Here is a 25,983-nt window from a genome sequence, read left to right on the forward strand (position 1 = left end):
AGCTGCCTGAAAAGGACATGCGCAACCACAAACAACTGTGTCTGGTGTTATAGGCCCTGCGTGTAAAGTGCGTGAGGTGTTTAGTTTCGTCGAAGGTGTCCTGGAAATGAAGATGTTAACGTTGGGCTTGACGTTTGTTCGACAGTAAGTGCATTTGTTACCTCATTTTCAACGCATTAATGTGAATTGAGCTACCGTTTGCGACACACACTTTCTCTCACAGTAAAGAAACGAAGGCGTTTTCTAACGTAACTTGAATTTGCACGTATTTTTTTTCCCGATGCAGCAGTGCCCTGGGTTGACCAGCAGAGGGAGGAATACGACACAGTTCAATTTTGTTCTCGCTGTATCTATCGGTTATATGCCGAGAAATGCACCCCTTGCCGGAATTTGTACCCTTAGCGAGAGCCCGTGTTATGCCGAGAAATGCACCCCGCCGAGATTTGCATCCCCTCGCTACTATAACCACTTTTACCTCGTTTTATCTCACTTTTATATCACTTTTCGGGAATGTAATGGAAAAAATACAACCAAAACCACTTCGTCTTGCATTTTTTTTTTTTGGGAATGTAATACAACTTAAACCATTCCGTCTTTGTATTTGCTATGAATGTAATCAAACGGTAATGCACACCGTATAGAAATCACTTTTGAGAACTGTTATGCACTCTACCATAAAGCTTATTGTGCTGAAATAAGCTTCATGGTAGAGTTCATAACAGTTTAAATACGAGCGATTTGAGTAGAAAAAGGCAATGTATATATGTGTGTGTATATATGTGTGTGTGTATGTATATATATATATATATATATATATATATATATGTATATATGTGTGTGTATATATGTGTGTTTGTATGTATATATATATATATATATATATATATATATATATATATGTGTGTGTATATATGTGTGTGTGTATGTATATATATATATATATATATATGTATATATGTGTGTGTATATATGTGTGTGTGTATGTATATATATATATATATATATGTATATATGTGTGTGTATATATGTGTGTGTGTATGTGTATATATATATATATATATATATATGTATATATGTGTGTGTATATATGTGTGTGTGTATGTATATATATATATATATATATATGTATATATGTGTGTGTGTATATATGTGTGTGTGTATGTATATATATATATATATATGTGTGTGTATATATGTGTGTGTGTATGTATATATATATATATATATATATATATGTGTATGTATATGTATGTGTGTGTATGTATATATATATATATATGTGTATGTATATGTATGTGTGTGTATGTATATATATATATATATATATATATATATATATATGTGTGTGTGTGTGTATGTATATATATATATATATATATATATATATATATATATACCACCACAAAGGTAAGAAATCCTATTCATAATTCGTTTCTTTATCCTTTTATTTTTTATTTTTACACATTCATGTTAGCGTAATCTTTCGTACGGAAGATTACGATAACACGAACGTACGATTAGCCTGGGTTAGCTTCAAGTTTACGTTAAACATTCAGTAAACATTCAGGGTGTTGGAACGGAGCCCGACATTGAGGGTGTTGGAACGGAGCCCCCTTTCCAATGAACTGCTCACCACTTGTTGTGGAGACCTGGGTTCTAAATGACTTGTAAACGACCTGATTTTTTTATTTTTACACGTTCATGTTTGCGTAATCTTTCGGACGGAAGATTACAATAACGCAAACGTACGATTAGCCTGGGTTAGCTTTGAGTTTACGTTAAACATTCAAGGTAAACATTTAGGGTGTTGGAACGGATTAAGACGATTTACATTATTTTTAATGGGAAAAATGATTTCGGGGATCGAACAAATCGGTTTTTGAACAGGGTTCTGGAACGGATTATGATCGAAAACCGAGGTTCCACTGTGTGTATATATATATATATATATATATATATATATATATATATGTATATATGTGTGTGTGTGTATATGTGTATGTTTATTTATATATACATGATTTAATTTAATAGTGTATTTTAGTGGATTGAAATTTGCTTGAATGTTGGGTGAAGTACCTGTAAATGCTTGAAATTGTTGCCATGTGTCATGTACGGTAATTGATTGTGCCTGCACGGCAGACGCGTTATTACGGTACACACAGGGAGACCGCGTGGTATCTGGAGACATGTTTGTAAACTAGCAAAGACGCTATATCGTGTTCTGTAAATAAACAAGTTCATGTTGGGTTTAAAGAGGACTCCGTCCATCTTTTACATGGTGTCAGAGGTCTGAAAGGATCCAGATAAGGAGACAAGTCATAATGGCCAAGTTTAATCCTCCATCGAACTTTGCTTTCGAGAAACCGTCAGAATGGCCGGACTGGAGGCAGCGTTTCGATCGCTACAGAATCGCTACGAAACTAAACAAAGACGATGGACAAGTTCAAGTAAGCTGCTTGATATACGCAATGGGAAGCGAGGCGGAGAATGTGTTTAAGTCTTTTGTTTTTGCTAATGACGGTGAAGAGGATAATTATGACGTTGTGCTGAAGAAGTTTGATGATTACTTCGTTCCGCGGAGGAATATCATCCACGAACGCGCGTGTTTTCATCAGCGTTTCCAGAAGCCTGGGGAGAGGGCAGAAAGCTTCATAAGGGCTTTACATGAACTATCAGAACATTGTGATTTCGGCACGAGCCGTGAGGACAACATCCGAGACCGGATAGTTATTGGAATATTGGACAAGGAAGTGTCGCGTAAGCTTCAGTTGATGGAAGGCCTGACATTGACTCAGACTGTGCAAGTAGTTCGACAGGCGGAAGAGATTACTGCGCACGTCAACATGCAAGGAGAAGCAGTAGGGACGGTGCATGAAGTTACAAGGCAGAGCTACAGATACCCAAAGTCTAAACCACAAGGTGGGGAGAAAGACAGAAAATGGGGAAATGTGAGAAAATGTCTTAAATGTGGAAAAACACAGCATAACAAAGATGAAAACTGCCCTGCTAAGAAATCTACCTGCCATATCTGTCACAAAGCCGGGCACTGGGCTAGAGTGTGCAGAAATAAAAAGCAAGTGAATGAGATTAATGAGCGGGCAGAACAGTCAGGACAACCCGAGCAGTCAGCATACTTCCTGGGTGCTGTGTCACATGTGAAAAATATAAAAGAACAGTGGTCAGTTGAGCTCCGGCTAAATAAAAAGCCAATAACGTTCAAAATCGACACAGGGGCAGATGTGAATGTAGTCAGCGAGGCGACGTACAACGCATACACTCCAGAAAGTGTGTTGGAGCCACCAGACATTCCACTGGACGGCCCAGGTGGAGAGCTAAATTGTCTAGGGAGGTTCCAGGCCACAGTAACCTACAAAGGAAAATCATATCCACTAACAGTAGTAGATGGGATCACTAATAATCTCTTAAGTCGCTCAATGTCAGTGAAAATGAATCTTGTGAGGAGAAAAGACGAAATCAGTTTGAACATTCAGCAACACGCAGACTATGGGACATTGAAAACAGAGCCAGTGAGAATACAGCTTAAAGACAATGCCCAGCCGTATGCTGTACATACTGCACGCCGGGTACCACTCCCGATGCTCCAGAAGGTAAAAGAAGAGCTAAAGAGAATGGAGAGTAATGGCATCATTGAGCCCGTGACACAACCTACTGAGTGGTGTGCACCTATGGTCCCTGTCTCAAAGAAGAACACAGACAAAGCTCGCATATGTGTTGATCTCAAAAGACTGAATGAATCTGTCAAAAGGGAGCGATACATCCTACCTACTGTGGATGAGATAACAGCCAAGCTAAGTGGAGCAACTGTTTTTTCATTACTCGATGCAGCCAGCGGGTTTTGGCAAATTCCACTGCATCCAGACAGCATCAAGCTCACAACCTTTATAACTCCATTTGGTCGGTACAGCTTCAAACGCTTGCCATTTGGAATTACTAGTGCACCTGAAATCTTCCAGAGGAAGATGATGGAGACTCTACAAGGGTTGGAAGGTGTAGAGGTCTTCATGGACGATATTTTGGTCTACGGGAGCAATATGGAGCAACACAACAGACGTCTCAACAAAGTGATGCATCGTATTCAGTCAGCTGGACTTAAACTGAATAAGGAGAAGTGCTCCATTAGGCAAAGCCAACTAAAGTTCCTGGGGCATCTCATCGACAAGTCAGGGATTCGACCTGATCCTGAGAAGGTTGCAGCAATTCGGAAAATGCCACCTCCAGTAAATGTCACTGAGCTAAAGCGAATCCTGGGAATGGTGACTTTCCTTGGCAGGTACATTCCCAACCTCTCCACTGTGGGGCAGCCGCTCCTTGAGTTGCTGAAGGACAAGAATAACTGGATGTGGGGACATGCTCAACAGACAGCCTTCGAAAACATAAAGGAATTACTGACTACTGCACCGGTGCTGGCCTACTATGATGTCACCAAACCCACGGTAGTGTCAGCAGATGCTAGCAGTTTTGGACTAGGGGGTGTGCTGTTACAACTTCATGGAGAACAGTGGAAACCAGTGGCATACTGCTCCAGACGACTATCTGATGCAGAAACACGTTATGCCCAGATAGAAAAGGAGTGTCTGGCAGGTGTGTGGGCATGTGAAAAGTTTGACAGATACCTAAATGGCCTTCACGTTTCAGGTTAGTGACAGATCACAAGCCGTTGGTACCCCTTATCAACAATCAGAGCTTGGAAAATGTTCCTCTCAGATGTCAGCGTCTACTGATGAGGCTCATGAGATTCAGCGCGGTGGCCGAGTATGCACCAGGTAAAACTCTTGTGGTAGCAGACACACTGTCATGCAGCCCACTGACATGTAGTGAAGGGGATGTGGATACACACAGTGATGTAGCCTGCTATGTAGCCTCAGTAGTCGGGGGAATACCAGCTTCACCAAAGAGACTTGAAAACATTAGAAACGTCACTGCAACTGACACAGAGTTACAGCTTGTCAGTAAGATTATCAGGTCAGGGTGGCCTGAACACATAAGTAGTGTCCCTTTGGATGCGAGGGAGTTTACCAAAGTGAAGTCAGAGCTCTCCGTTGAAGGCAGCCTAGTCTTAAGAGGGTGCAGGATTGTCGTGCCACGTTCTATGAGAGCCGAAATTCTGGAGAAGCTACACCAGGGGCACCAAGGCCTGGTCAAATGTAGAGAGAGAGCCAAAACATCAGTGTGGTGGCCAGGGCTGTCCAAGCAGTTAAAGGACACAGTGATGTCATGCCAAGTGTGTTTGGAAATGGGAAGGAGGATCAGGACGACAGTTCCAACCTCGGAGAAGAATCTCCTGCCCAGATGGCCCAGCAGGAAAACGGTAAAAGTGAACTACGCCAAGCAGAAAGCAGTGCAAGCTCATTACTTCAACCGCCGTCACGGAGCCAGACTCCTACCTGCTCTACAACCAGGAACAACGGTCTACACCAGGCTGGATCAAGTAAAATCATGGTCTAGACCAGCTGTGGTCTCAGGAGAGGCTGCTACAAGTAGATCCTACAATATCACCACCCAAGACGGTGCTGTTCTACGGCGGAATCGTCGTCATCTCGTGACATCGTCAGCTATACGCCGCACTCAAGCATCGTCTACAGAAAGTGATGAAGTGCAGTTACAGTCTACCATTCAAGAAGAGACTGTCCCTGCAGTCCAGGCTACATGTCCATCCGACACACCTCCACCAAGACAGATTGTGACAAGGTCTGGAAGGGTGTGTAAACCTGTTAACAGACTTGACCTGTGAATGAGTTAAAATTCATTATGGCCTTTGGGGAGAGGGGTTAAGAAATGGAAGAGACAACACACACAGGGGACTAATTGTTCTTGTTCGGATGATAATGCTGTGAAAAAAGAAAAAAAAAAAAAAGGGGGGAGATGTCATGTACGGTAATTGATTGTGCCTGTGCGGCAGACGCGTTATTACGGTACACACAGGGAGACCGCGTGGTATCTGGAGACATGTTTGTAAACTAGCAAAGACGCTATATCGTGTTCTGTAAATAAACAAGTTCATGTTGGGTTTAAAGAGGACTCCGTCCATCTTTTACACCATGGTTATTAACAAGTCTGCCTGAAAATGGCGCTGACACTGCTCTCTGGTGGCTTTGCTTTGCCATTGCATTTCTTTTTTCTTTGTGATTAATATCACCCAGCATTGGTATGTACAGTGGAACCTCGGTTCTTGACCATAATCCGTTCCATTTCTTTGTACGAAAACCGATTTGTACGATCACCGAAGTCGTTTTTTCCCATTAAAAGTAATGTAAAATTGTTTTAATCCGTTCCAACACCCTAAATGTTTACCACGAAAGTAAACATGAAGCTTACCCAGGCTAATCGTACGTTCGCGTTAGCGTAATCTTCCGTACGAAAGATTACGCTAACATGAACGTGTAAAAATAAAAAAATTGGGTCGTTTACACGTCATTTAGCACCCGGGTCTCCACAACAAGTGGTACGCAGTTAAACGATAAAGAAAAGAATTATGAGTAGGATTTCTTACCTTGGCGGTTGTCTACAGAAGCCATGCTGTATTCCTGAAAGAAGGGAAACTTCTTCATATTTTGCTATTATTTCTTTCTTAAATGCAATAGTTGTATGCACTACTCCTCTTATTTCACCTGTAGCAACTTTGTTGCTTGCACCAACCTTCTTCCGAGGCATAATTAGGAGTTAAAACACTCCCTTCACCGCTTTTGAAAAACGAAAGCAGAGAAGGAGTGCGCGTTGTCGTGACAACAGTTCTTCACGAGTGGTGGGGGCAATCTACACTCGTACGCCGCTCTGCATCGCCCCTAGCGTAGCGGCGTTCGAACTCCGATTTTTTTGAACGAAAAGCGAAGCAAGAATTCCTCAATTTTTGGTCGAGAACCGATTTGTTCGAACTGAGAGGCGTTCGAAAACTGAGGTTCCACTGTACGTCATTGTCCTATGAAGTGTAATCGCCTCCTGCAACACCAGAACAGGGCACTATGAAATGCTTATTAGTCCAAGGATTATGTATCAATTATGGACATTTATTATGGGCCAAGCAAAAAATAAAGGTAGTATTATCCCAGTGGTAAATTGTAATGGGAAAAACCTCCTTCCTGCAACTGTAAATGTGAGCTACATATTAGTCACTTTACCAAACACCTATAAAACATATTATTTGTGATTTACCAAGTTCTTAAAATCATATGTCTTGATAAATGCACACACAAGATTAAAAAACATATATTAAATCAGTCAAATTTGTAGCTCTGCAAAAATACATTTTTCTTTGAATGAAAGTGAGTGAAGAAATTCGCTAATTGGCTTTTAAAGTATTTAAAAAGTGCTTGAATTTGGCCATGGGAGAGGTGTGTGAACCCTGTAATTAGAGTGCAGAACACAATGCACAATAAAAATCCGCATAGTATCAAAACCACAAAAAAGTAAACTGCGATACAGCGAGGGATTACTGTTGTATCGAATATGGGTGGTAAATAAATTATTCTAACGAACAATTTATTGACCAATTGATTTAGAGAGACGAGTTTATTCTTTTCAAAACTCGTCTCGCCTTTTTGTAGCACCACATAAGTTTTTAAATCATTATGTCTGGAAAACAGATGACAAACCTTGTTTAGTTATTCTAAAGGGTAGCTACAGACACTAAGGTGGATTTTTTTTTTTACCGTTTTTAAAGTTCAATATACTTTAATCAAGACACACTCTTGGATTTATGGACCTTTCATTTACTAATTATCTACTGAAGAATCTTGAATAGAACACAACAATAATGATAAAATAAAACAATGACAACTAGAAGTTGAGAAGTTAAACTGGCACCATTTGGATAGACAACATTGTCAGTTTGATTATTATGTTATTGTACTTTCATAGAATCCCCCTTTATTGTCAAACCAATACCCAGCAACAACGGGATGTTCTGCGAAGTCATGCATCGATAAACATGACGGCCCAGTCTTTATGTCCTCGGCTGTAGAGGGATGAGGAATCCTGGTAGGCCTGGTACAAGGTCCTCAGGATGCAGGGTGTTGAAGCAGGTTGATTGCTGGTGGCTTGAGGGTTTCTGAAGCTAGCTTTGTCCCACTGTTTTGTCAATTTTGGCTGTTGACTGCAAGGTTCTCTGGCTGCTTGTTAAGCTGAGAAGCTGAGACTTAGTCAGTTCTTTCTGGGTTTTGGTCCAGTTCTTCTTAGGATATGCCCTCATGCCTTCTTGCTGGCCATATTAAGACTGCCCTTGCGAGATGAGACGAGGTCAGATGCTCTGGGTTCCAGTCTCCTGGGAGTGGCAGACCCCTTGTAGTGGATTTGTCACGGCAACCTTTGATGCACGAATGCAAACTAAGGCTCTCCTCCGCAACCTCACATTACACCAGTCAGATAACATCTGTTATTGAGTTAAAACACAGTATTCACTTGACATGTTTCGACATTGTTTGATCATTTTCTGACATTTCAAAACAGGATTCTGACCAAATGTTGAATACTCTACACTGTGCACATGATTTACTCAAATTTTCCTACAGTGGAGAAACGCACTACAATAAAGAAGGCCTTCTACAAGGTAAATTGATATTTAAAACTACTTCCAATAATACATGGCAATTTTCTAGAAGATCCAGACATCCAGCAACCACCACCCCCTAATTTTGACTTGATTTTGTTTTTTGTCTCAAATCCAGGCCAGGCCATCGACTGTGCATTGTCGGAGGTGGGCCTTCAGCAGGCCGAAGCAGCTGGTCGCTACCTGAAGGATTTTAAGTTCTCCAACCTGTTTGCCAGTGACATGCTGCGAGCGCAACAGGTCAGAGCAGGGGTCTCAAACTCACGGACCCGGCGCCAATGACAGCCCGCAGGGTGATAGTTTGAGGCCCCAGCCTTAATATGGAAGTCTAAAGGGACAGTGTGTATTAGTAAGCGCCTCCAGGTGGGAAACCTATAATTCATTGAAAAACAAATACTGATTTGCAAAATGAGCAAAAATACATGAACTTTGGAATAAATGTCAATATTTTATATCATAGGTAGATAAATGTGCATTAATTTAACAGAACATTACCCTTATTTAGATGGGGCTGACATCATCGTCGGCCATCTTACTGCTACAGGTACCCCGAAAAACAAAAACGTTTTTTTCCCCCTTGTTTTTGCCTAGCTCTTTTCTTCTCCTTTTCCTTTTTGTTCTCTTTTTCTTTTATTTTTTTCTTCTTGTCTACTTTTTCTCTTCCTTTTTTTCCCTTATTTTATCTTTCCCCTATTTATCTTTTCCATTTCCTTTTTTCCCATTTTTATTTTTTTCCTCTCTTTTCAAAGGCCTGGCTAAAAAAATAAAAATGTTGCGGTATGGTCACTTTAAGTCTCTGTAGTTTGTCTTCTTTCTTTTTAACACTTGTTTTTGGTTGCACAGCAATATAAAGCAACATTTAGTCGGCAAATAATGCACACTGATCCTTTGATGTAAGTGCATCCCACACAAAGTATGGATTCATTTATTACTGATTGATTTATTTTCACATCCATTCTTAAAATGTTTTAATTTTTCCACCTTGTTTTTGGTAGTATTCTTTAAAAACAATATTTGAGACCAGTGGATGTTTTTATCTGAAGTTTTTTGTGGAAAACCTAGTTCGGCCCAACTTTCCCCAGACTCTAGTTCCGGCGGCCCTGTTTGAGACCCCCTGTGTTAGAGCTTTTTACACTGATAATAAGGGTTTCAGCAACCATTAGTCAAGTCAAGTCATTTTTATTTGTATAGCCCTTAATCACAAAGAGTCTCAAAGGGCTTTACAGGTTATTACACATAAGCAGTTTAGGTTATTCATATGCTATAGAGTAGAAGTGAGTTTTAAGCTTAGCTTTAAACATTTCCACTGAGGTTGCAGATCGGATCTCAGGGGGAAGAGCATTCCACAACACCGGTGCCCGGATGGAGAACGCTCTCGAACCTGTGGAACACTTCTTGGCTCTTGGGATCACCAGAAGTCCGGCGCTCTCAGAACGTAGGCTTCAGACCGGGACATAGGGGGAAATCAGATCTGAAAGATATGAGGGGGAAAGTCCATGTATGATTTTGTATAATAATAAGAGAACCTTGAAATAACATCTTGGGCTAACAAGGAGCCAATGCAGGTTTGCCAAAATTGGGGTGATGTGATCGGACTTTTTTGTCCTAGTTAAAAGCCTCGCTGCGGCATTTTGTACAAGCTGAAGACTCTTGAGTCTGGTCTTCGGAAGACCGGAGAGTAGTGCAATACAGTAATCGAGACAGGAGGTAACAAACGCATGAATTATAATCTCCGCATCCGACTGAGACAGTATAGGACGAATTTTAGCAATGTTACGAAGATGGAAGAAAGCGGTTCTAGTAATTTTCTTCACATTTGTTTTAAAGAACAGATCGGGGTCAAATGTGACACCTAAATTTCTAAGTGAGTCACTCTGTGTGATGTGACATTTGTCAATGTTCACAGCAGTTTTAGAGAATAAGTCGCGGCATTTAGATGGACCAATAACTAACATTTCGGTCTTTTCAGCGTTAAAACGCAAGAAATTGAGTGACATCCACTCTTTTATCTCAGTGAGGCAGGCCTCCAGATTTCCACAGTTTAGTGTGGCAGATTCCTCCATCGGGAGATATAGTTGAGTGTCATCTGCGTAACAATGGAAACTGATATTATACTTGCGAATAATATCACCTAATGGAAGCATGTAAATGCTGAAAAGACCACTGAACCCTGCGGAACACCACAGGTAACACTAAAGGGCTCAGATGTCATTTCGCCATATTTAACACAGTGCGTCCTATCTGAGAGGTAGGATCTGAACCATAAGAGGACGGTTCCTCAGAGACCAATCCATTTTTCCAACCGTTCTAGTAGGATATTATGGTCCACTGTGTCAAAAGAAGCACTAAGGTCAAGCAGCAGCAAAAGTGATGAAGCACCAGAGTCCATTGCCCGCAGGAGATCATTGGTTACCTTAATCAGAGCTGTCTCAGTAGAGTGGTTAGCCCTGAATCCTGATTGCATTGATTCAAAAAGATTGTTCTCGGATATGAAATCATTCAGTTGCTGTGCCACTACTTTTTCAAGTACTTTAGAAAGAAACGGTAGGTTTGACACAGGTCTATAATTACAAAAGCTTTCTGGATCAAGGTTGGGTCATTTCAGTGTGGGTTTAATAACGGCGGACTTAAAAGCCGCTGGAACTACACCTTAGGAGTGTGATATGTTTATAATATTCAGAACTGAAGGTGCAAGGATGCCAAAAAGACCTTTAATAAGTGAACCTGGAAGCGGGTCGAACTGGCAAGTCTTCGATTTGGCCGTATTATCCATATGTTTAAGATTATCGAGTGACAGTTCACTAAAACGGGACAAATTCCCTGGACAGCCACCATGTCGTGCATCTATAGATTTCAGTGCTTTAGTATGTGTTGTATTAATACTGTCTTTAGCAATTTCTTCTTGTATGCATTGAATCTTCTTAGTAAAGAAGACCATTAAGTCAAAACCTCAAGCTTGGTAGCGCGCCATTTTCTTTCAGATTTCCTGCATTCTTGTTTAAGGGACCGTGTTTCATCATTAAACCAAGGCGTGCGTCTTTTTAGGTCGTGATTTAAGCCGTATGGGCGCTACTGAATCCAGGACACTAGCCAGGGTAGCATTAAACTCATTCATGAGTGAGTCGATAGAGCCTTTGTATTAAGAAAAGGACGCAACTGCTCCTGGAAGACGATCTGAGAGCTCAGAAAGTGTGCCAGTGCTTATATTGCGTCCACTAAACACTTCATCTTTTTTAGTACTACATTTAGCTAATACCTCGAATGTAACTAAATAACCAGCTCGGTAGCCTAGATGGTAGGGCGCCCGCTCGGAGACTGGGAGGTCGCTGGTTCAAGCCTCGGCCGAGTCATACCTAAGACTTACAACATTGGTACTCATTGCCTCCCTGCTTGGCGCTCAGCATTAAGGGTTGGAATTGGGGGGTTTGGTCACCTAATGACTAAAATGGCTGCGCCCTGTTTGGCTTCGGCTGCATCGGCTCGCTACAGTTTAACTGTACGTGTCAGTTGTATCGACATTTCGTTCTGTGTGCATTGTTACAAAGAATGACAATAAAGTAAATTCTTCTTTTCTAATTCTATAATGATCCGAAATAACTGTATTACACGGTAACACCGTCATGTTTGAGGTTAAAACTCCTAGAGTCAGAACCAAATCTAGCGGGTTTCCATCTTTATGAGTTGCCAAATCAACGAGTTGATTAAAACCAAATGTATCAATTAGAGACCGAAACGCAACAGTGAGTGAATTGAGTGGAGAGTTCATATGAATGTTAAAGTCCCCCATAATTATAATTTTGTCTGCATAGGTTACTAGTTCAGACAAAAGTTCAGCAAATTCGTCCAAGAAAGCTGTGTATGGCCCTGGTGCGCGATAAATAGTTACTACATAAATTGACAATAGAAAGGACCGCATCACAAGAGCCTCGAACACCTTGTAATTATTAGAGGTACGAGGAGTAAATTTGAGCGTTTTTTCACAAATGAGTGCGACACCGCCACCCTTCTTCAACTTGCGTGCCACATGGCTACTCACATAGTCTTGAGAAGAAGCGTGATTTAGCGGTAAAAACTCGTCCGGGCGTAACCAAGTTTCACAGAGACCGATACAGTTAAGTTTATAATCGCGAATAATATTATCAACAAGTAAAGCTTTAGGAGCGAGCGATCTAACATTTAAAAGACCAAATTTTAGCTTTGCTGAATCATTTAACTTAGCTGTAGTCTATGTTGAGATCGTCACAAGATGTCGCCGTTCGAGTGCGTTGGGCTTCAGGCGTCGGTTGATCCGCAAGATCGATGAAGAAATAATGGTTGGATTAGACACATCTTCATGTCCTTCTTGCTCCTTCGACTTCACACGCTTCCCTGGAGACAGCCCCGCTTCTGCTTTCTGTCTTTGCGCCGTCTTCGTCTTTTCTTAGGTAGAGTGGATAGCCAAGGGGAGACCCCGAGTCCCTTTGAAGCTCGTTCGGGATATAATGGGTGGTATAAAAAGTGCCTGAAAAGTCAAAATTTAGACGCCCACCCATTGAATAAGTTCTTCCCGACTATAAGTCTTATTGGCCACGCATGTCTCCAAAAAAGAAAGCAGGAGAACGATAGTAAATCGTAGGATAGCCGGATAGCAACTAGCCGCAATGTAAACACGCGCCGCCATGTTGGAACCGGAAGCTTCAGTCAATCTCGTCGACAAAAAGATATCAGCCATTGTCCCGAGGCACGTTTTTCCAACAGAGAATGGCATCACTACATGCTGGGTTCCTACAGGTGCTTGAAATCCTTGATATGGCTTCAATTTTATGTTGTGTTTTCTTGGTCAGGTAAGGTGCTTGAAAATGCTTGAAATTATTTCCATTGCTGTGTTACCTGGCAGTCTGAATCGATAGACCACACTTATAAATGAAGAAAAATAAAAGCATTGCGTAAAAACTGCAGATTGTGGCTCCAGTTTTCATTTTCAAGTTGTTACGTGAAACGTTACTGCCCCCTACTGTCACATCCACGAAGACTGGTTTATCAGACTAGTCTAGTCAAGTCATGTTTATATGTATAGCCCTCAATGGAATTCTGGCTCTTATTCAAGAAGTGGCTTTTTCGGCTTGGCTCACTATTTTGGCTACCAAACAGCTCCACAGATTTTAAATTTCTTTTGTGATATGTTAACAATAATGATTCAACATTATTCACCTAATTATTTAGTAAATAGTAATTGTATGTGTTTTGCAGGGATCCTGTAAGACATTAAATTTAAAATAAAATATTCACATATCAGGGTAGCAAGGCGCCGCAGAGGTTAGCGTGTATGCGAAACAGTTCTGAGGTCATGAGATCGAACCTTCCTGTGTGGAGTTTGCATGTTCTCCCAGTGCTTGTGTGGTTTCCTCCGGGCACTCCAGTTTCCTCCCACATTTCAAAAATAGGCATGTCAGGTTAATTGGCCAGTCTAAATTGTCCCTAGGTGTGATTGAGCGAGTGAGTTGTCTGTCTCTGTGTGCCCAACGACTGGCTGGCAACCAGTTTAGGGTGTCCCCTGCCCACTGCCCGAAAATGGCTGGGATGGTCTCCAGCACCCTAGCCACCCTACTGAGGATAAGCGGTGCAGATAATGGATGGATGGATATTAACATATCTACAATATTATTTATAAAATACAAAACCAATTTTAAAGTCGAAAAACAACACAAAATCCCTAAAATTCAAAACAATAAAATATGAAAAGTCTTCAGTGCTATAAATAAATGATGAAATGCAAAACAATTAACCATTCACAATTCTATTTTAACCATTTGAGACACAGATAAAAAATATATATATATTAATTTAAAATACGTACAACAAAAAGCAAAAAATCAGCAGTCTCTAAGATTGTGACCAATCAATATCATGAAAATAAGTCAAAATAAGCCAATTTGTCTGCTTTTCATACACACAGTACTTTTTTTTTTTTTTGTCTTTCATATTGAACTCCGTTATTACCAAAGACCTATAGCGCTGTAGCGAATATCTCATCTCATTAGCTACACCGCTTATCCTCAGTAGGGTCGCGGGGGTGCTGGAGCCCACCCCAGCAATCATCGGGCAGTGGGCAGGGGACACCCTGAACTGGTTGCCAGCCAATCGCAGGGCACACAGGGACAGACAACTCACTCGCCCATTCACACCTAGGGACAATTTGGACCGGCCAATTCACCTGAAATGCATGTTTTTGAATGTGGGAGGAAACCCGAGTGCCCGGAGGAAACCCACGCAAGCACGGGGAGAACATACAAACTCCGCACAGGAAGTCTGGAGCTGGATTTGAACCCACGCAGGAGGTTCCCAAGACATGAACATGCACTAACCACTGCGCTGCCGTGCTGCCCCTGTAGCAAATATGTGTGGTAAATAAATTATTTGACCAATTTATTGACCAATTGAATTAAAGAGCTTTTTTTTTTTTTTTTTTTTTTCAAAACTCGTCTCGTCTTTTTGGAGCACCACATAGGATTTTACATCACTGTGTCAGGAAAACGGATGAAAAACCTTGTTTAGTTATTCTGAAGGGTAGCAGCAAACACTTTAGGTGAATTCTTTTTACCGTATTTGATGGTTCAATATACATTAGTCAAGACACACACACTCTTAGATTTATGGACTTTTCTTATATTAATAATCTACTGAAGAAGCTTGAATAGAACACAAATCATGAATAAAAAAATAACCAAGACAACTAGAATCTGAGAACATAAACTGGCACCTTTTGGATGGACAATAACATTGGCTTGATTATTATATTATGTTATTGTATTTTGATAGAGTTCCCCCTTTTACGTCACACCTACACCAATACCTACCAACAACGAGATGATCTGCGTCGATGAAGATGACGGCACTGTCTTTATGTCCTTGGCTGTACAGCAATGAGGAATCATATTAGGCACCAGAGACTGTTAAAGCGAGGATCACGGAATGCATAGTGCTGAAGGAGAGGTTGACTGAGATTGTCTGCTGGTGGCTTGAGGCTTCTCTGATATCACTGGTTTTGTCCCACTGGTTTGGCCTAGCTTGATTAAGCTTGGCTGCCAATAACTTGGCATGGTTCTCTGGCTGCTTTTTGAGCCGGGATTTGGTCTCAGCTCAGTGTGTAGTTAGTTGACCACAAGCTTTTGCTTGTATGTTTTAAGTGCAGTTTTTAGCCAGTTCTTCTTGTTAGGATATGCCCTGTTGCCTTCTGGCTGGCCAAATTCAGACTGCCCTTGAGAAGTGTACCAGCTCTGGGTTCCGGTCTCCTGGGAGGGGCGGACTCCTTGTGGTGGAGTTTTCACGGCAACCTTTGATGCGCAAATGCAAGATAAGGGCCCCCTCCCCATACTCACTTTCCACCAGAATAAGTCAGATAACATCTATGTGATTGACTTAAAACACAGTATTCACTTCACATTTTTTCATTATTTTCTGACATTGCGAAATGGAATTCTGATCAAACATTGAATACTCTACATTCCCCCTTTGTCCGTGCATCACTAATATTGGGGACTTGATCCCACGGACACCTTTGGACAACTTTGGGTTGGTGCAGAAGACAACACCCCATTGTCGTTGTGTCCGTAGGTGACGTTCGCCTGCATTCCCTTCTTGGTTCCTTGAGAAAGACTTTTTCCTGAGTCTTAGGTCCTTGGCGGCCTTGGCGGCCTGGATGAGATTGCCAGGTGGGAGAAGTTATTACATCATTGTGGGTACAAAATCATCAGTTACAAATCATCAGTTACATCCTCATTATTACCCGAGTATGGATTGGTGTGATCCATGCCCCTTAATTGCCGCACACATTGGGTGCTTTTCCAAAAACAAAACAAAAAAAGAAAATATAAAAAAAAGAAAGAAATACTCTCGCAGTATGGGCAAACCAATTCAGTGCACTTTGTCTCAGTCTTTTGAAATGAGAGAAAACTAAAATTTTGGTTAAGTAAGCGAATCTGGTTACGATTTTGCTTATATTTACAAATGTTCGCTCAGAAAAATTGTTTAGTTGCGCCTTGTTGACGGGGCAATGGAAAAATCGGATTTCCCAGTATGATTTTAAGGCGGTTTTTTTTTCAAAAAATAGAATTATGGATAGGTTTAACTTTAGGAAAAGGACATCAGACATACGACACTCAACTATATCTTCCGTTGGAGGAATCTCCCACACTAAACTGTGGAAATTTGGAGGCCTGCCTCATTGAGATAAAAGAGTGGATGTCACTCAATTTCTTGCGTCTTAACTCTGAAAAGACCGAAATGTTAGTCATTGGTCCATCTAAATGCCGTGACTTATTCTCAAACACTGCTGTGAACATTGACAAATGTCACATCACACAGAGTGACTCAGTTAAAAATGTAGTTGTCATATTTGACCCTGATCTATCCTTTGAAACGCATGTAAAGAAAATCACTAGAACCGCTTTCTTCCATCTTCGTAACATTGCTAAAATCCGTTCAATACTGTCTCAGTCGGATGCGAAAATTATAATTCATGCGTTTGTTACCTCCCGTCTCGATTACTGTAATGCACTACTCTCCGGTCTCCCGAAGTCTAGAATCAAGTCTCTTCAGCTGGTACAAAATGCCGCAGCGAGGCTTTTAACTAGGACAAAAAAGTACGATCACATAACACCGATTTTGGCTAACCTGCATTGGCTCCCAGTTAGCCTTAGATGTGATTTCAAGGTTCTCTTAGTATTTTACAAAATCATACTTAGACTGAATGCTCTTCCCCCTGAGATCCGATCTGCAACCTCAGTGGAAATGTTTAAATCTAAGCTTAAAACTCACTTCTACTCCATAGCATATGAATAACCTACTCTTCTCGTCGGATAAAAAATAGTCTGTGTAATATAGTGTAATAATCTGTCAAGCCCTTTGAGACTCTTCGTGATTTAGGGCTATACAAATAAAAATGACTTGACTTGACTTGACATAGCAGCCTGAAACTAGTGTATCACCAAACACTTTGTGTCATGAGAGATTTGCCAAATTAGAGCGAGTCATTGTACACTTACTCGAATATTTTACATGCACCTTTTTTGTTTCGATGCCTGTGTACACACTGTCCCTTTAATTTTTTTGTTAGATTTCAAGAAAATAATGGTCGAGCACTACTTTTGTTTTTTTGTTTTTTTTCAAGTGTATTCTTGGTGACATCCTCAGCAACGGCAAACCACATTTATCAGGAATCAGTTGCCCGTAATTATTGTACGTTGTTATGATTACACACAAACCAGGAAGTAGAAGCCTGATTTCTTCTTCTGTGTGGATGCTGGGTGACCTCTCACAGCGCCACGTGGCGGGAACTTTTCTAAGATGGGTTTTGTCTCATTGGCTAAGTTATGAGGATCTACTCCCCCCCCTCTTGGTCCTGGGTTTTGGACTAAGAAAAACTCATTATAAACAACCAAGCCACTCAGAGAGACGCCCATGAAACGTACTCCGCGCTATTGAAAGAGGGTGCTCACTTTTCCGTGCTTGTGGCCACCAGACTGACTTGTATGAGGGGAAAGCAACCTTTCTTTTGTTCGGGTGCACCCATTTGGTACGAACTCACCCAGGCACTGGTCTGGTATGCTCTTACGACCTTCAATCGAAACCTTGGGTAGCTTTTTCTTTTTTTAATTAAGGAAATGTCGTTGCAAAATTCTTGCAGCACCTCTTCATGCTCACGCTCTAAAGACTGCTTGGTTTGGCTCGAACTGAAGCAGTGCGAAGGTGTCTTTGTTGATGGGGCTGTAGATAAAGGTGGTTGTAATTGTGACCACATTTGGTTGGTTGTAGTCAATGAAACGGTTTAATACGTCTTGACCTATAATCATTGGGACCGAATCAAAAGACAAATAGACAGGATGAACTACTTTATAATGTCCGATTGTCCAGTGTGTGTGTGTCGATGCAAATTATTTCACTGTTAAATTGCAATTATTGGCAGAAGGCCATTGTTTTAAAGCATGCTTTGGAGTTGTTAAAATACATTTCGGGACATTACAGTAATTTCCGACCCTGGATCTAGAAGAGCGTTGTAGTTTTATACTTGCTCTAATTTTGTTCGCAAATAAAATCCATTTTACACATTGTTAACGGTGAGACTACCTAAGAGGTGCTAGCACTTTGATGTCACCTCTGCCTCAGAATAATCAGTGGGGGCTGCCGGGTCTTTCCGAACTGCAGTGACAATGTTGTCAAGTTGGTTGAAAAATTCTTGTACATTCCCATCTAACAATTGACGGCAACGGTCCCCGAGTATTCACCTATCATCGTTAGTAAGTGTGCTGAACCAATTAACAACAGGAACAATTTCCTCAATGTTGGAGTGGTTGCCAGGCATCTCCTGGAAACTGGTTGTCTCGCAATGAACATGTTTGATAATGATTTGGTTGCCACACTTGGGATTGATGTTGCTCACCAAATTTCCAAGAGATGCTCGGACTTTCTGTGATTGCTCAGACCCGTGGAAGCTTAAAGGGAACATAACTGATGAGATGACGGAAGATTGTTTGCATAATGTCCGGATCTTATGTGTTGTTCTTTGCAGACCGCCGAGGTCATTGTTGGTCACAACAGTAGTTGTGTTAACCTACAGCTGGTGTGTGACCCTCTTCTGAAGGAGAAAGTCAGTCTTTCGGATATGTTTAATTTTTTTTCCGCAGTTTTCAATCTCTGTTTGTAAAATTTGCCACATGTTTTTTTTGGTTGTTTTTTTAGAGTTTTGGGATAGCAGAGGGGAAGCCATTGCAGGAAATGAAAGACATGGCCAAAGCTGCCGGACAATCTCTAGCACTCTTCACGCCTCCTCTGGGAGAGACTTCAGAGCAGGTAAGGTTTTCTTTGGAGAGATTTCAAAAATATGGCACATCACTTGTGTTGGGCACGTTACTTCAAAAAAGGAATTAATTAAAAACTATGCCCGAACTGTGAACAAGTTAGGTTCTGGGCGATTGTTCGTAAGTTGAATTTGTTTAGAAGTTGCTTCAGTGCTATATTTTGTAGATTTATGGTTTATATAAGTATGTTTAAGGCTTGTATAAGTAACTTGTATTGTTTTGTACTAAAAATAAACATTTAATAAAATAATATGCTCTTTGAAGATAAATCGAGCTTTTACTTACTTTTTTACTTGTGCTTCAAGAGGTCCTCTTCCGTGGTAAAAAGTTGCTAAAAAAACAGTTCCTACCATTTTCCAAAACGCATCAAGCTTTCTTATTGCACTTTCATTTCAAAAGGAACTGCTTGCCTCTTCCTTACATTTTACACCAACCATATTGAATGGATGCACGAGATATTGAACAATAAAAACATCAAAGTTCTTAGCGCGCTAGCGATACAGTACTCGTTGTTATGATTACTCACGGACCAGGAAGTAGAAGCCGGATTTATTCTTTGGTGTGGATGCTGGGTGACCTCTCACAGCGCCACACGGCGGGAAGAAGCACTACACTACGGTCTTCTACTCGGAAGATGGTGTACACAATACAAAATATAACTTACAGCAACGTCCGGATATTTTTTGACATCCCGAAAAAAATTATCGTATCTGCCATAATGTACGGGAGGCGTCTGAATCGTGAATCACAACTTCTTCCAAAAAGTGACTGATTTAGTAACTGAATTACTTTATAGTAAAAGTAACTAGTCGCCAGGCAGGGTAACTATTTTCGGTAATAAGTTGTTGTATGTCAAAGAATTTGAATTTTTCGGAGCAAATACGAAACACCACAGTGATGTCTTTGACTGGAATCTACTAGAGATGGGAATTCCGAATAGTTTTAGAGAACTGGCTTTTTCGGCTCGGCTCAGAAAAAAGAGCTGGCTATTTCGGGTCCTAAGGCTTTTTGAGTTGTTGTTCTTGATTTTATCTGTATATCACCAATTATGAAATATTCATGGAATTCTTCAAAAAGGAGACAAAGACAAAAATGGAGAAAAAAAAGAAACCATACATAAGGGGCACCGGACTATAAGGCGCTACAGTGGGAACGTCAACAAATCAGTCAGATAGTTCAGTCAAACTTTTAACCCCTTAACATTCAGACGGCTCACAAAGAAGCAAATATGTGTCTCAGACACATACGGACACGATGTCTGTACAATGTCACCAATCACTCAAATATGTCGTTCCACAAATCATTAGGAAGGTTAAACTCCTGCCAACCATTTCTTAGTTTCTGTTTTCTTTTTAGCTGGCAACTGTGTGGACAACAAAGTAAGAATTTCATTTTGCAGGAAACATGGTTCTTTACTGTGCATATTACAATAAACACTTTTCATTGAATTTAAAAATAGACTATTGCAGAAACCTCAAGATCAGTCTGAAACAAGATACTGGGAAAATATAACGCCGGGGTATCCCACCAAAGTTGTCTTGCAGCCATCACGTTCAATAATAATACGCAACCATTGTCCTCTTACATCCGTGAGTGTAGTAAATCCAACGGTGTAAAATATTCACACACTCCATAACACGCAATAATGCCGACAGAGAAGCATCTGCATTGATATACGTTGCTTGTTGCTAGTTGTCTGTTTAGCCCCATAATTCCTGTTTTACAAATACAGACTACAGTAATAAAAATGTTTTTCTCCAGAGCAACCAAACGTGTGATTCACATCTATTTCGGCCAATTGCAGGCTGTTTTGCCCCGCTTTAGCCTATGTGAGCCTGTAAATGCTAAAAAGGACGCGCCTCCTTTATCCGAATAACTTAAGCCAATAGTGACTGATTCAAATAATGATTAACACATTGGTTAGGAAGTAAATTGCCGGTACAGTGGGACCTCGCTACTTCGCGGTTCGAAGTTTGCGGATTCAGAGCTTCGCGGTCTGTAATGGTTAATGTTTTTTTTTTCCGCAGATTTTCATTTTTTGCGGGTTTTTTCGGCGGAACGTCAGTGGACGCGGAATAAGAGGAGGGGAAAGTCAGCGGAGGTCACTCCCGGGCCGCGCGACGGTCCGAGTTCGGCGGACGCGGCGTCACCCTAATAAGGATAAGCGGTGCAGATGAGATGAGATTTTTTTTTTTTGAAGGGTCGCCGCTACTTTGCAGATTTTCACTTTTTGCGGGTGGTTTTGTTCCCCATTAACCGCGATAACCGAGGTCTTACTGTATATATATCCCAACATACATCGCGGACTACAGTAAGACCTCGGTTATCGCGGTTAATGGGGACCAAAACCACCCGCGATAAGTGAAAATCCGCAAAGTAGCAGCGCACCTTCAAAAATAAAAAAATCTCATCTCATCTCATTATCTGCAACACTTATCCTTATTATTCGTGAGCGAGCCCCTAACCCGCGGGTACTTTCGGGCGCGATACGCACGACACCGCGACAAGCCGTGCGGCTTCCGCTTCACCGCCCCCTAACCCCACAGGTCCCCCCTACCCCTTTCCCCCGCGGCCCTGTCCGTCGGCCGCAGCCATCGAGGGCCATGTAGCGCCATGTAGAGCCATTGCGGCCCTAGCGGGAGACGTGACGTTGGTGAGTTTTTCATCCGCGTTAACAAACGCATTTTGTAGAATACCATCGCGCTTTATTGTTTAGATAAATGCGTTATATAGATTACGATCGCCCAATTATTTTAATTAGCTCGCTTTATGATTTCAATAAGCGTATTATATAGAATACGATCGCTTTTGTCGGAAGCGCAGCAGAATGCGCGTTCACGCGAGGGGGGAGGATTCTGTACGGGAGTCGGATTTGGGCACAACACCGGGAAACAAGAACGGGTCCGGACCAGTGTATGAAGTGCCTCCATTTTCAAGACTAGGGTCGTCGGCCGAGTCCCGCTAAAAGTGAAAATCTGCAAAGTAGCGACGCCCCTTCAAAAGAAAATAAAACATTTTTTTTTACCATTACAGACCGCGAAGCTCTGATTCCGCGAACGTCGAATCCGCGATGGTCCCACTGTACTTCGCCTACAGAGGAAAATCAAGTCGGTGGCTGCTTGCCTTAGTTGCGAGACCTTTTGACTCAATATTTAACCATATATATGGTGCACTTTATTAGAAGGCACATGGTCAGCTTTTAAAATAAATAAAAGCTTCTAGGTGCGCCTTATAGTGAAAGTGAAAATACGGTAATTGTATTCCGTGACAGTTACAGAAAAAAAGGATCACTTTGCAGGATTAACATTTTATATTTAGATATACATAATGCGCTGATAGAGGAATTGTGTCATGCTTTCAATCGCTGACTCTGGAGCACAGGTGTCAATCGTTCGACCTACCTGCCTGCCAAGTTTTTTACTTTGATCCGCGAGACAGCACCTAGTTGCAGTATAAAATATGTTCACCTGATGCTAACAAAGCCAGGCACTCGCAAAGCAACTGGAGCTACATTACTTTTTCACTCTCTTTTTGTCTCCCTCTTTTTTCCACTCAAGTTAGGTCAAGACACTTTTATTTTTGCAGCCCTTAATCACAAGATGTCTTAAAAGACAGCACAGGTCACAATTGTGCCATCTTCTGATCTAACGGCCCTTTCACACAGCCGTTTGCGTCTGTATCGAGGCTGAATCACGGCTAGAAGTTTCTGCCTGTGAAGCGGACGCTTTTGGATGCTTTGAGATCGCCATACAGACGAGATACAGCAGTGCTTTACACGCGGTCGGTAATTCACACGCGATTGGCAGCGCGAAAAAGTTTTGCGCTGCTCAAAACTTTAGGGCCCGGTCACACAGCCTTTCACGGGCGTATCGAGGCTGAATCACAGCCAGAAATTTCTGCCCGTGAAGCAAGCGCTATTGGACGCTTTGAGATCGCCATATAGACGAGATACAGCAGTGCTTTACTCGCGGTCGGAAATTCACACGCGGTTGGCTGCGCGAAAAAGTTTTGCGCCGCTCAAAACTTTAGACCACGTGTTAACCGCGGGCGGCACACGTAGTACACACGAGGTAATGACGCGGAAATGACGCGGAACGACGCACTATGGCCGCGGCCAGGGCGTGGTTACACATGGGTAGGACGAGAAATTTCAGCGGGTAATCGTGGGTGGAGCACGGTCATAGCATGTTCTGCGCCTTATCGCGGTGTTATTACGTGAAATTAGCGTGTTACGCGTGTGACGGTCAAACGCCTTTCTCCGCGTATACACAGCGCGATTTGCCGAGACGTCAAGGGGTGAACATGGATCCCCGTCACCGTAGTGACCTCGTCTTAATCCATTTTTATTTCTTGACATTTCATTTCATTTCATAACAAGATAATAAAATAAAAATGAAAAACTATTACAATAATAACATATTGGCTTCTTCGGTGCCATAGCTTGAAATCTTGATCTTCACGGGACTGTGTCTTGAGCGGTTATGATTTCTACAGCCCGGTGTTATGCCGAGAAATGCATCCCTGCCGAGATTTGCATCCCCTCGCTACTACAACCACTTTTACCTCGTCAAAAGTGATTTGTATACGGTGTGCATTACCGTTCGATTACATTCACAACAAATACAAAGACGGAATGGTTTAAGTTGTATTACATTCCCAACAAATGCAAGACGAAGTGGTTTTGGTTATATGTTCGCCATTAAATTCCCTAAAAGTGATATAAAAGTTAGATAGAACGATGTAAAAGTGGTTGTAGTAGCGAGGGGATGCAAATCTCGGCAAGGATGCATTTCTCGGCATAACGCCGGCTCGGCAGCTTTTATACCCGTGGTCCACAAGAGAAAATGACGCGGAAATGACGCGATGAGGAAGCGGAACAGTCGCCAGCGTCTGTTTTGCGGGCATACCACCGATGAACAGCGGGTTGGCCAATTTTGCGCATTTTCCATCGCGGGCAACCACGGGCAAAAAAAACCCGCAAAATTTTACCCGCGATACAGACGCAAACGGCTGTGTGACCGGGCCCTAAAATCCACAAGTGGGCAAGAAAAAACTCAAAACCTCAATGTTAGGAAAATACAAACCTTACAAGTGGTATTCCCCCTTCCAGGATGAACAGGCTGCAATCGATTTAGCATTGGGGAACAATACACAAAACATAGTGAACATCAATAATAAAAACATAAGTAATATTTAAGAATTGTAGACAAAATGCATGACAGCAACAACGCCTCTAAAATTGTCCTTTTCTCTTTCTTTCAAAATCGTTCTTAATTTCTCTATCGTTCTCTTGTTCTCCATTTCTCTTTCTCTTTATTTCACTCTTTCTACATCGTTGTCCCTCTCTTGTTCTTCCTTCTATTTATTTTTCTCTTTTACTTTTTTCATTTTCTCTCTCTGTCCCTCTTTACATCTCCTTGTCTCCTCTTTGTTTATTCTGTTCTTTATTTCTTTCCCACTCTTTTTCTCTTTTTGTTTTTCTCTATTTCCTCTCTCTCTTGTTCTTTCTCTCAATAATCTACTTTTCTGTACCACAGATTGTTCAATGTCTGACAATATTCTCGCGGCCCACCCCAATGATATCAACAACGTGGTACCATGACTAAAAATAGTGTGATAATGACTTAGAACAGCGGGACAGCGGCTGGGTAGTTGGTGTTTGGTTGTGTGAGGTCATGGCTTCATGTCCAGCCGCCAGCCTTCCGGTGCGGGGTTTGCATGCTCTCCCCGTGCCTATGTGGGTTTCCTTTGGGCACTCCAATTTCTTCCCACATTCCAAAATACATTCATTGCAGAGGTTAATTGATCACTCCAAAATTGTCCCCAGGTATAATTTAGCATATTAAAGGTGGTGTCCATAACCTGAAAATAATTCTACTTAATGACACTATAATTTGGCTGACTATCTGCCATGTGCACGTAAGCGTTTCACTCAGGAGTGTTCAAATAAACTCTCATCTTTTTTGGAGTTTGGGTTGGTATTGACTGTATTTAAAAAAAAACTCCTCTACCTATTTCACCGTTTTCATTCGACAATAAAAGAAAACGTCGAGCATGCGCATGAAATAAGTCTCTTTAGAAAATGGATTGATGGATGACCTAAAACTATGCATTTTCATATGTTGTCTGTATCCCTGGCAGTCTTGTGGATTGGATCTGGCGCTCTCGATGCCACGATCCGGGTTTGATTCCTTATGCATCCTTTTTTAGCAATTGTGATCGCCATATATTTCGACTGATGAATCAATGCAAAAACAGGGTTCTTAATTATTTTTGGTGCAACCATTCTTTCCGCCATATAGTCAGATATGAGTTATATATCAAAAAAATTTTACAAAGATGAATTTTTGGGGTGCACCTATAATCCAGTGCTCCTTATAATGTGGAAAATATGGTACTTCTCCATAGTGTCAGAGCAACCGATTGAAAAGTCACCTCTTCTATTTGTGTCTGCATCATCATGGGTGTGGACACGTCTTTAGGAGCTTCTTTTTCAGAAACAAGCTGCATAAATTTGTCTCTTAAATTCTGGAGTAGCCTTCGCAGCATGGGACGAGCGCATGACAGGGATGAGAATGGCAT

At 41.5% G+C, this 25,983-nt stretch overlaps 1 protein-coding gene across 1 annotated transcript in view; it reads left to right on the plus strand.

The window, feature by feature from the left end:
* Positions 1 to 25,983, plus strand: part of tigara (TP53 induced glycolysis regulatory phosphatase a) — a 28,014-nt gene continuing 2,031 nt past the window's right edge. The window contains exons 1-5 of the mRNA XM_088341086.1: positions 1 to 144; positions 8,529 to 8,566; positions 8,685 to 8,806; positions 19,113 to 19,190; positions 19,283 to 19,393. Of these exons, the coding sequence (XP_088197212.1) occupies positions 107 to 144; positions 8,529 to 8,566; positions 8,685 to 8,806; positions 19,113 to 19,190; positions 19,283 to 19,393 (387 nt within the window). The 5' untranslated portion in view covers positions 1 to 106. The remainder of the gene's footprint in view (positions 145 to 8,528; positions 8,567 to 8,684; positions 8,807 to 19,112; positions 19,191 to 19,282; positions 19,394 to 25,983) is intronic.

Source organism: Urocampus carinirostris, chromosome 7 (genome assembly GCF_059441175.1).
Source record: "Urocampus carinirostris isolate Australia breed hairy pipefish chromosome 7, RoL_Ucar_1.0, whole genome shotgun sequence".
NCBI classification, from domain to species: domain Eukaryota; kingdom Metazoa; phylum Chordata; class Actinopteri; order Syngnathiformes; family Syngnathidae; genus Urocampus; species Urocampus carinirostris.